Source organism: Adiantum capillus-veneris, chromosome 19, assembly GCF_014529385.1.
Source record: "Adiantum capillus-veneris isolate H3 chromosome 19, ASM1452938v2, whole genome shotgun sequence".
Taxonomy (NCBI): Eukaryota; Viridiplantae; Streptophyta; class Polypodiopsida; order Polypodiales; family Pteridaceae; genus Adiantum; species Adiantum capillus-veneris.
Genome location: NC_140949.1, coordinates 104,755,265 through 104,767,582, shown reverse-complemented (window position 1 = coordinate 104,767,582; position 12,318 = coordinate 104,755,265). Strand labels below are relative to the sequence as shown.

The 12,318-nt window shown below is 44.3% G+C and overlaps 1 protein-coding gene across 4 annotated transcripts in view; it reads right to left on the bottom strand.

Annotated features, from left to right (window-relative positions):
• LOC147434597 (uncharacterized) overlaps nt 1–12,318 on the bottom strand; it is a 70,405-nt gene that overhangs the window by 41,939 nt on the left and 16,148 nt on the right. For 2 of the 4 annotated variants that reach the window (XM_086491055.1, XM_086491053.1), the window contains 4 exons: nt 1,731–1,792; nt 1,563–1,646; nt 1,292–1,323; nt 1,100–1,181 (listed from right to left, as the gene is read on the bottom strand). In XM_086491055.1, the coding sequence (XP_086347181.1) occupies nt 1,100–1,181; nt 1,292–1,323; nt 1,563–1,646; nt 1,731–1,792 (260 nt within the window). The remainder of the gene's footprint in view (nt 1–1,099; nt 1,182–1,291; nt 1,324–1,562; nt 1,647–1,730; nt 1,793–12,318) is intronic. The other 2 variants (XM_086491052.1, XM_086491054.1) reach the window with 2 other exon arrangements.

Here is a 12,318-nt window from a genome sequence, read left to right as displayed (position 1 = left end):
GTGCCTCCGACTACTAATATTAATGCTCTACCTGCCTGTCAGCTCCTTGGGATCAATCTCTAGACCCTAGTCTGACAACCTCACATCAAGAGGTCTATCTGGAGGCTACTCTGCTTCCCCAATCCTCTCTCTCACTACCCATTTGTAAACAAGGACAGGCTGCCCCTGACCCTCTCTGCCTGCCTGACTCTGTCTCTGTCCCTGCTAATCACACTGTGTACTCTGCTACTAACTCTGACCCCTCTAATCTCTATTGTGCGGTCATGCAAAATCTTGCACTTGGGTAGAGCTCTGGTGAGTCTGCTGTGGCTGAAAAGATCGCACTCTCCTATGGACCGGTCTGTCTCTGTTCTCGCCCACCCGAGGGCCAGCATATGACATCTAAGCTACAAGTGATTACAATCCTCTGTGAGTGTAGCACCCCTTTCCACTCAAAAGTAATAGTATCTACAGAACTGTATGAAAGGGATAACAGCCACCTTAGAAGATGGCATATGTCTCGTTCTACACAGAACACAGAACGATTGCCAAAAATAGCTCCCATCTGCATCAACATATATGGCAACTTAAACTGCGCAGGCAGCTCTGAAAAAGCAATCCTTTCTGGATATTTCAGGACCTGATATCTGAACCTCAAAAGCATCTAATGTAAAGTCCTCATACCACAGTACCAGAAAAATCAATCTTTCCTCAACAATGAGAGGAGAGCAAGCGACCAATGTAGAGGCGAGCTCTTGTGAAGAGAAAGTGGCAATAGAAATACCTCTACTCAACAAAATGGTGTCCTCCACTCGACCACAATCCTCGACGGCTAAAGGCAACGTTAGTCGATCCCAAATATTAGGTGGGGTGTAGGAACATCCACAGGGGAACGCCGTTCTGGAATGCATTCCCTAGGCATTCCATAAGAAGGGAACGTTCCCTATCCTATTCCCCACACGGAACCCGTTCGCTGGCGGGGAGCGGGTCAGGGGATATGAGGAATGGGACTCTGGATTGTTCTCCAAAATGATCTTTTACAAGTCTTAATTTACATACCCGAGGGGGGGTTATATACAATTCAAACTTCAAAAACGGAGGTTCCAATTACAACACATACTGGAGTGTTGACACCCAGGCTCGTGCAGCCCCACGTGTCTCAGCACAAAGAAAGTACTCCTTCTTTGCAAGATTCTGAATGTCTGATAACTCCAGTTTAAGAAAGCTTGCACTCGAAATAAATGGGCAAATAGAATGCTTAAAAAGTGCATCTCAGAAAATTATACGTTGTGACAAGAGAATGAGAGGATACATATACAGCATCCATCATATTTCGGGAGCCCTCTGCAAAAGGCAATGAAATAAACATCAATTTAAAGACAACAAAAGGTAATTAAATTTAAAGAAAGCAGTTTCAAGTACTTAAAAGTTACACACACAGACAGACACATGAAGGTACCAGCACGATTTCTAAATAAAGCAAACAACACTTGGGCCAGCACAGGGTACACTTCCTGTCCCACAGTAATGCAAAGACCTTTCACGAGTCAAGATCGCTGTAAGAATGCAGATCAAAAGCTTACTGTAGATTGATTGGGGAGACAATAATTGTGCTGCCAATGTCAAAGTTGATTGTTCCTTTAGGAGTCAGATCTCCCCTTTCAAGCCTTCCATTCCAGTATATAATTTAAGAGACTTCCACTTTGTACGTCATAAGCTGCCAAACAAAAAAAGAAAGCCCCATATGCTACCTGTATTCCATTCTGCCAGTGGTGGGGTCCAGAGTAAACCATCGTGAATTCCACTTACGTAGCTGAGTCAGACAACACAACAAATCCTTAGAAAAAACTCAGCAGAGTTGGAAAAACTAGCCAATAGCTTACATGATGAGCTCCTGAAATTAAAATCAATCCTCTTGTCTGCAGAGTCTTACAAGCATAACGTAGTTAACTTACTATATGCTCAGAACCAAAAAAATATATGTGCACCCGTGGAAGCTAAAGGGCACGCTAGCCTTGTACATAACAGAATACAACCAAAACTCTCACATGCAATTGAGTTTTGTACAGAAAACTAGCTGACAGTGGTCAACATTCTGTGTGTGTGTGTGTGTGTGTGTGTGTGTGTGTGTGTGTGTGTGTGTGTGTGTGTGTGTGTGTGTGAACGCACGCACGTGCGAGCATGTGCGTGCGTGTTAGCCAGATAGATATGAAAAGTAGTTATCATCGAATTTGTAATAAACCAGAGGATGTTCTAAAAACTTCTTTTCGAATTACGTTTGGATTGTGAGAAGTTTTAGTCATGCCCTTTGGCTTGACTAAAACATCTGCTACATTCAACCAGATGATGGAACACGTATGAGCAGAAGTGAGATGATGTTCACATATTCATGGTAAGGACAGTAGTAGCTTAAGCCAACTCCAGTTCATTTCTATGTCGAAAATCAATCCTCTTGTCTGCAGAGTCTTACAAGCATAACGTAGTTAACTTACTATATGCTCAGAACCAAAAAAATCTCATGTGCACCCGTGGAAGCTAAAGGGCACGCTAGCCTTGTACGTAACAGAATACAACCAAAACTCTCACATGCAATTGAGTTTTGTACAGAAAACTAGCTGACAGTGGTCAACACTCTATGTGTGTGTGTGTGTGTGTGTGTGTGTGTGTGTGTGTGTGTGTGTGTGTGTGTGTGTGTGTGTGTGTGTGAACGCGCGCACGTGCGAGCATGTGTGTGCGTGTTAGCCAGATAGATATGAAAAGTAGTTATCATCAAATTTGTAATAAACCAGAGGATGTTCTAAAAACTTCTTTTCGAATTACGTTTGGATTGTAAGAAGTTTTAGTCATGCCCTTTGGCTTGACTAAAGCATCTGCTACATTCAACCAGATGATGGAACACGTATGAGCAGAAGTGAGATGATGTTCACATATTCATGGTAAGGACAGTAGTAGCTTAAGCAAACTCCAGTGCATTTCTATGTCGAAGTTTAAGAGCCAATATGCTCATGGTTGAACAGCATAACAAGTGCAAATAATCTCACTGAGATCAAAAGAGGGTGGATGCATCCATAATAACTTTTATCAAAGCTCACATGAGGTGAGAAATCTGTCTGTGTCCGGGCAATGTTGCCACGTCATCATTTTGTGACACTTGCCTTTCTCGTCACGATCCTGCTAAGGGCGACAGAGAAAGGCACGAAATTCAAAGAGGGAACCTGATTTCCAGGTTTTGTGCTGACAGGTGCTGACGTGGCATACTGTACGGAAAAGCTTTTGGGCCTAAAAGCTTTTGGGACAATTTGCTTTTGAGTTTAACTGTTTTGGGGCACTGCTTTTAGGGCATCCCTTGTAAGATTAAATAAGCGCATCGTGACACGTGAAGGAAATGAATACCCTTCCCCACCTCTTTGGTTACAGGCTCTAATGCCTCCACTTCCCCATGTGCAGAAGACATGACAGCCTACTCTCATGTAAGTCCTGCATGTCTTTTTGCCTCGTCGAATGCCCTAAGGGCCTCACTCTTCACGTCAGCATGCCAGCGCATTTTCCGAGATTTTCGTACTGCTGTCAACGTAAATCGCGGGTCTGTCGTATAGTGGTTCTTGTTCGTGTTCGTGTTCGTGTTCTTGTTCGTGTTCGTGTTCGTGTGTTGCTATTGATAGCGGGTCTGTCGTATAGCGGTTCTTGTTCGTGTGTTGCTATTTCTCGCTTGGAGTGTCCAAGCCTGTTACAGTGGTATCAAAGCGCAAAAAAATTCTTCTTCTAAGGAGGATCCGATCCTTTTTGTAGCACATGCAGGTTTTTGTGGAAGAATCTTCGTGATCTGACCCCGGACTTAGTAGCCACTCCCACCCTTCGTACATCGCGCATCAGGCACGCTCCCGTCTTCATCGCTCTGTTTTACAGGGCAGAAACCATAAAGAATCCCAGATTCCACATGGGTTCACATGGAGAATCTAGCAGAGATAACACCTCCCAACGGGAAGGCAAAGAAAAATTGAAATCCGGCGCAGGAACTTGTAAAAAAAATGAAGATTTGGGCAAATTTTTCGACGGAAAAGTTTGCCAAAACAGAGTATAAATGTCAATTGCAGGTTAGCATATGTGTGAAAAGATTGATCAAGTACTCCACAGACCCGAGGTTTGCAAAACACCTAAAGAATTACCCGCTTGATGAGATTTACTCGAGATGGCGTGAGGCCATTGACTCTCCTCTCAGGTCAGGAGAAAAGCTGAAAGGACACACGAGTGCAGACAAGCAGAACATGTACTCGCAGAAAGATCTGGACAGGAACACTTGAAAAGAAGATGAACAAGAGGACCACCGGAAGATAAGCCAGATAGTTACAAAGCAGCAACCGAGCGCGGAAGAAAAGAAAAGACGAAAGTAGGACTGGTACCAGATTTTGTGGGGACCGCCGACCTTGATCAGATGAACGAAAATACCGAACTTTGCACAACATGGGACAAAGTGCGAGACCAGGAAACCCTTATCTTCTTTGATGGAGAAGCCTAAAAGGCGGGTCCGTCCCACTTGATGAAATCCAGTTTTTTTTTTTAAGAACTAAATGACAATTGAAGGTCGGATATGTTTGACCTCGAAAAGGAACGACAAGATTTTTTACAAGCTTAGGCTGAATGTTTCTCTGAGGGCTTTACTAGGCGAGTTGCCTCCTTCAAGTCTTGAAGATAGCATGATTCATTCTCGATAGTACACCACCAAACCGACCACCTTACACAGTTAGCCGAGCCCATAATAAAGAAACAATGAACCAGAAAGATGGATCTTCGAGAATGAGCATTGATAAAATCACTATCAAGAACGGATTCCCTATCCCACGGATTGATGATATACTCGAGAGGTTTACTTGCTTTAGCAGAATCGAACTAAAGAGTGGTTATCATTAGATCCGAATTGCTTCTAGGAGACGTCTACAAGACAATTTTCAAGACGACTTTTGGTTTGCATGAATATTCCTCCGACTACATTCAACCGCTTGATGGATAGTATTTACAGTTTTCAGAGTTTTCTAGACACTATGGAAGCATAAATTGGTTCTAAAAGTAAAAAAGAGCAAGTTCTTCTTGCCTAAGATACATTTCTCGGGACACATCATCTGAACAGAAGGAATAAATGTGGACCCAATTAAAATTCAGACTATTGGCCTGATTTGAAGAATGTTCATGAGGATCAAAGCTTATCTCGGCTTCTGCTCCTATTATGGGTGGTTCATTCGGAAGTTTGCAGAGATAGCTTCACCTTTGCCATTGCTGACTCAGAAAGGAGTTCCTTTTATTGGGGACCAATAGAGATTGCAGCCTTTGAGACTCTCAAAGAAAAGTTGACTACTAGACTCGTGTTGGCCTTACCAGACTTGCAAAATCCATTCGAAGTTTACTATGATGAGTTTGGGAGCAGTCTTGATGCAAGAAGGCCATGTAATTGCTTATGAGAGCAGGATGCTTTTACATCCTGAAATGGTTGCACAGAAAGAGCTTTTGGCAATTATCCATGCTCTTCCACAATGGCAACACTGCCTTCTCAGAGCCGACTTTACAGTCTTTGTAGATCACCACAATTTATGCTACTTCTTCTCGCACAAGTAGTTTTTCGGAAAAGCAAATGCAGAGGGCTAACATCTTGTCACAATTTTACTTCCAGATTGTCCATGTTCAGGGACACAAGAAATTAGTGGCAGATGCACTGTCTCGGAAGCCCTTGGTTCTTGCTATTTTCCGCAATTCATCACAGAAGCTTCGAGGGTATGGTTGATCAGTACACCATAGATCCTGACTGTGCTGATATTTTTACCAGGATTCAGAATGGGGAGACAGTTTCAAGGTATTCCATACGGGATGGCTATTTGATGCGGAAAACGATGTTGTGTGTTACACAGCCTTTGCGGGAAAAGGTTTTTGATAGAGTGCCATTGTCCACCTCTTACAGGCCACCGCGGCATAGATACCACGTTGAAGGGTGTGGAGCGTTACTTCTATTGGCCGAGGCTTAAAAAGGATGCGGATGACTTTTGTTTAGTATGCCAAAAGGTCAAGTTTGACAAGCATAAGGCACACGGACTCTTACAGCCTTTACCCTTTCCCACCCACCCTTGGGAAAGCATTGCTATGGATATCATCTTTGATCTCCCCAAGATTCAAAGTGGGCATGATGGCATTTGGACAGTCATCAACAGATTCACTAAGCGCGCTCACTTCTTTATGGTAAAGAAGACAGTTAAACCCGATCATTGGGCGAAATTGTTTGTCTTACATAGTTTCCGAACATGTGGCATGCCCCAGTCCATTGTTTTGGACAGATCCCCGGTTTACTAGTTTGTTTTGGAGGGCAATCTGAGAGAACATTGGCATGCAGTTGCAGTTCTCGTCCCCGTTCCACCCGAAGACAAATGGACAATTTGAAAGAGCCAATTCAATGGTTTTGAGTTTGTTGAAGTCTTTTTTGTGGATTAGAAGACTTAATGGGAAAAGTATTTGCCCTTGGTGGAGTTTGCCTACAACAACACCTCGGGAAAGGCGCCATTTGAAGTATTCGAGGGTTCTTAGAAGGTTTCTCAATTTCTAAGCAAAGTTTTGAAAAAGTCTAGAAGGCATGGAAGGCCATCTAGTAGTTCAGAGGAGGAGAGCTCGTCCTCTTTTGACGATGACCAGATCAACAAGAAAACCAAGGAGTTCAAGAAGGTAGTCAGGCCGTCAGGTTTGAGACGTTTTCAAGCTACCGGGACACCGATCGAGCCCTTGAGTTTGTACAACAGTTTGACGTCACCTTCTCTAAAGGACGGTTCACAAAACAATCCACAGTGCGACAGGCGCCATCTTACTTGAAAGAAACTGTACCGACATGGTAGAGAAGCACCTGCGACGTGATTAAAATTCATAACAATTTTCACATCAACTTGGATATCGAATATGCAAGAGATGTCATCACAGTTTGGCATCACTTGAGAATGACTAAGAAAGATACATTGGACGACTACTGCCAGAGGTTTTGGGATACTTATTTACCAGAGAGACAAGATTGACCGGTTATGTTGTGGTTGCTAAAAGAAATTCGAGGCTATTGTCTAAACCAGAAGTTTGACTTTATTCAAAGACTTATGGGACATGCTAAGCAACGATTTGGAATGCATGCCGGCTCATTGACTCATCTTACGAACGAAATAGTATCCACCTCAACAAGGCAAGAGTCCGCCAGATTGAAGAGAATGAATCAAGGGAACCAGATAACAGTTCATCACAGGATTTTGAAGAATCAGATGGTAGCACATCCGAAGATTCTGATGAACTAAGGAAACCACATGCACGTTCATCAAAGGATTCCAGAGAAAGGGGATCAGTGCGTCTTAGGGTTCCGATGATTGAAACTGACGTACCAATGGACGGGGGAAGCTACCCACATGTCCCAAGGCACAAGGAAAGAAAGAAAAAAAAAGGGAATCAGCTGGTAGATCAAAGATTTTTCCAGATCCAGGATAAGATTTTTGAGAAAGATTGGTATGATCTAGATTTGGACACTGCTTTTGCCAAGGTGCACGAGGCTCTTGAGAAGTCTCAAGCACGGCATAAGCAGGCAGCCGACAAGATTCGATGCGACTTGCAGCTAAAGGAAGATGATTGGGTGCTCTTACGGTTTGAGAAGGCACGCCTAAGGAAACGAAAAGAAAAGGAGCGTCTTTTTCCAAAGTTAAGAATGCGATACTATGGCCCTTTCCAGATTCATAAGAAGATAAATGATGTATCCTTCAAACTGAAGTTGCCAGATGCTTGGAAGATTCACAATGTAAGTCTCTTGAAGCCTTTCAAAGGTGAGGTGCCAGTTGACAGGGAACCTGAGGAGCAACATGAAATAGAAGAGAGCGAGGAGATACTCGTTACAGTACAGGTACTGGCTCACAAGGAAAGGAAAGTAAAAGGTAAAGTGAACGGTGGTTCTTAGTTAAGAACTATTTGGCATTCGATGCGAAGTGGATGGAGGAGGAGGACCTAGCAGATACTCCTCAAATTTGGACTTTACCTTGACGCTTTTGGTCTAGCTTTGGCTATTCCAAGAGTCCCCGCAGATCAATGGGTTGAATCTAGTGCAAGCAGGACTGCACAAGAGAGAGTTACTCCGCTCCGTTGTTACAGATTGCCTGGATGGAATAAAGTCACTGATTTCCGTTTGGACTTCAAGGATACTGATGTGCTGACAGTATTCTGTTGGATGACTTTATGAAAGAAGTACTTTAAAATGGGAATTCCCGATGATGAATCTGATTTTTGTGCTCACTCATGTGATTGTGTTTGAGTGCAGGTTTGCAAGACGAGATGGTTGCAGCATTTCAGTCTTGCAAGACTATGGCCATGATCGCAATAAGGATTAGTTAATCCGACATCAATGAGGTCCTATGTGGATCTAGATGCGATTGCTAAATATGTTGCAAGGAATCATGGTCTTGAGAATCTCTATAGACATGATCGCAATAAGAATTAGTTAATCCGACATCAGTGAGGTCCGGGATGGATCTAGATGCGATTACTAAATACGTTGCTGGCATTCATGGTCTGAGTTTTGATGTCACGTGACACATCCAACCCTATGTGTCCGTGGACAAGCTACAGCATGATCAGGGTTCAGTTCAGTTAAGTCAGTCTAGAATAGGAAGTGATCTCGCACTTTTGTGAGTCTATTCGCAGACCATGCATGTCCAGACACTTAGATTAGATGCATATCCTCTAGTTGCACACAGCATGATCATAAGCATTCCCATCAGAATCCATTAGAATCCTTCAGGGGAATTTTCCAGTGCATTTAACCTATTTTCCCTATTTTTGACATTTTTCACTTCTATTTTAAGTGACTTTTGTTGGAAAGTAGGTAGGGCAATTTTGCTAAGTTTGTATAAATAAAAACCTAGCGCTAGCACTTTCTGGCAGAAGAGGCAGCAGGAGCACTCGCTCAACAGGCAACTTCTCAGCAGAACCCAAGAGGCCTAGCGTTTTCTGTATCAGCAGGACAACCCTAGCGTTTTTCAGCTACAAGACCAACCTTGGCGATTTGTACACAGCAGATCAGCCTAGCGTTTTGCATTTGCAGGACATCCGGCGACAGCAGAACAGTTTTCAGCCCTAACGTTTTTGGTTTGCAGATCAGCCCCTAAAAGAGTAGCAGATTCAGCCCGGAAGACCAGCAGTTTTTAGCCCTTAAGAACCTCAGTTTTCAGCCCTAAACCTGCAGAATTTCGCGACAAAGACCTTCAGAAACAGCCCCAAAATCAGCGTTTTTGGACTAGCCGCAGATTTCAGCCCATAGCGTTTTTGGACAGCAGATCAAAGATTGCAGATTTCAGCCCTTAGGTCGGTTTCGTCATCGCCGACATAGCCTAGACTTGCATCAATCACATGCATTCAGCTTGTACCAGTTTGTGCAATCAATAGTAGACCACTCTCGTCGACGAGAATGGGACCTTCGAAGGAGGGTTTTACGTCTCTAGTGTCGTATCTCTCTTCTCTCTCTATCTCTCAATCTCATGCACTTTCACGCACAGTGTCCATTCACTTTGTTTGTGATCATTGCACTCTCTCATTAAGAACGGAAGGCTCTCCCTTCCATAAGAACAAAAGGAACCTTGAGCACAGTTCGGAGCACTCATCTTGAGCAAAGCGCAAACATTCATTCCGCTGCACCTAACATTTGACATCATCGTCATCGTCATCGTCGACATTGTCATCGTTTCGCCATCGTCGTCGTCAAGTACCACAGCATCTAGAAGCATTGTACCGGACCTTTGTGCAATCTAAAGCAAATACCTGTTTAGCAATAGAGAGAGGGGCCTGTCACAAACTGCTGACGTGTCAAAGCCCTGAAGATTGGAGCCAACTTATAGATGCCGGCCGAGGGGCCTAAACCCTAAGAAGAACAAGTAGCAGAAGAAGAAGAAGTCCTACCAACTTATGGGGACCCCGTCCGATGGGGTCCCAGTGACATAAAGGGATTAAAATAAAGCAGGACTCACACACACTCATGCAAACTGATGATGTGGCAGTTGTGCGGACGCTTCGCGTTTTGCGCTAACTGATGATGTGGCAGTTGTACGAAATTCCGCAAATCGCGCTGGCAGCTTTTTGGCATTGCTTTTGGACCAGAAGCTTTTGCGTTTTGAAGGCTTTTCATGTAACCTGCTTTTGGGGCCTAGGGCCTTTGAATATGTGCTTAGGGCTCGCCTTTAAATATATGCTAAGGGCTCATTCTCTGGCATGCTTCTTGGAGAAGGTGTAGAGTCTGGAGTACCGGCTTGTACAGTGTTGATGCAATATAAAGAAATACCGAAAGGGGCCCCAAGGTTTGGTGCCAATACTCTCTGGGGTGGAATCCCGCCACTCTGTGTCACGTGTCGTCTCTCTCTCTCAGTTCAGTTGTTATTGAAGTGCTAAAAGTCTCTCAGTCTGTTCTTTTCTATTGGCACGTGGTGCCCGTCTTGTGGCAGTGGTATCAGAGCATCAAGCGTGTGCTTTTCTGAAAGCATATCGGTTCTACAAAGAGCAAACAGAGCTATTGGAATTTTACTTGAAGTATCCTAAAAGTATATTCGATGCCCAACCTCGGACTTATTAGCGACTACCACCCTTACTTCATCGCGCATCATGCGCGCTCCCGTCTTCATCGCTCTGTCTTACAAGGCATAAGCCATAAAGAACCGAAGACATGGATTCAGTAGAATATTTGCAGTTTCAGCTCAACGAACTCCACGACATTCTTTCGCAGCATCCTCAGCAGAATCTTCCGAAGCTGCAAAGTTTTCAAAAAAAAATTGAACTACATGTTACCCCCTCTGATGCCCCAGGTGGTACCTCCTCCTTTGGCACCATAAAGTACGAGAGCTTCCAACTGGCAACCTTCTCAGCCGTCTTTTCCAATCGGGGGAGTTTTCACGAATATGGTGCAGACATCTGACCCTGATCCAGTGCAACCGCCTTTGCCACCACCATTGCCCCCACCTCCACCACCACCAGGCTACAGTGGTTGGAGCCCATCTGGATACCCTTATTATTCATACCCGGGATATGCGCCTAACCAACCCAAAGATTTCAAAGATGGCGGCACGACAATCAAATTTTTCACTTTTTCTGGGGTGAAGGATCGCAAGAAAGCATTGCAGTTCCTATAGCAATTCGACAACATCTATGCTTTGGGGAATTATACATAAGAATCCAAGATTTCTCGAGCAGCGAGATTTCTTAAAGATAATGCTTTGCAATGGTGGAGTTCAATCGCGACACAACCGCATGCTCTAAGGACCTGGCAAGCTTTTAAGACAGTTTTTGCACGTAGTTACATGACTTCTATGTTTGAGGTCCGGATTTTGGCAGAGTGGGGCAACTTGAAAATGCTTGCCACCGAAACCATGGACGAATATAACCAAAGGTTTCTCTACGTGTACCCTCCGGTGTCCTTTAGATTTGTTCCCTTGGAGGCCCAACGCGAGCGATACACCATTGGACTACCATCACCATTGCAGGAACATTGTCTATCCAAGCAAGTCTCCACCATGCAAGAACTTATGGACCATGCCGCGGTCGGCTACAAACTGATGTCACGTGCACATCCAACCCTATGTGTACGTGGACAAGCTACTTCATGACAAGGGTTCACTTCAGTTCAGTTCAGTTCAGTTCAGTTCAGTTCAGTTCAGTTCAGTCAGCCTAACTTAGAAAGTGTTCTGGCACTTTTGTGAGTCTGTTCGCAGACCGTGCATGTCCAGACACTTAGAGTAGATGCATATCCTCTGATTGCACATCCACAGCATGACATGATCCATCTAGTTCCCCAAGCATAGCATCAGAACCCTAGCCAAGCAGTTTTGACTTTCAGCGTGGGAACCACCTCTTATGAAGTTAACTTTTTAACTTAATAAACTTTAATTAACCCCATTGTGAGAAACCAGCAGATCGTGGAAGGCTACTCGACCCACCTATTTGGGAATACTTAGGAAAAGTCCAGCGATCAGCAAATAGGCCAGATCGCAACAGGATTGTGAAGACCTGCTAGCGTTCTCAAGCACTGCTATCCTGGCGCTTCTGGAGACCCCAGCCTTGCCAGCTATTTCAGCCCATACCAAGAGAAGCCAGCGTTTTTGGTTCAGCCATTCACGCCGGCCTGTAGAAGATCAGCCTTAGTAGTTGCGATCTCCATTGCTGCAGATTCTGCCGCTTTGTCGCATCGCGAAGAAGAGCCTGAAATCAACCTAGCGTTTGCATTCACTTGCAGGACTGCAGGCGTTTTCAGTTTCAGCATTAGCATCTACAAACCCGCAAAGAACCCATATCAGATCCTCGCCGCGA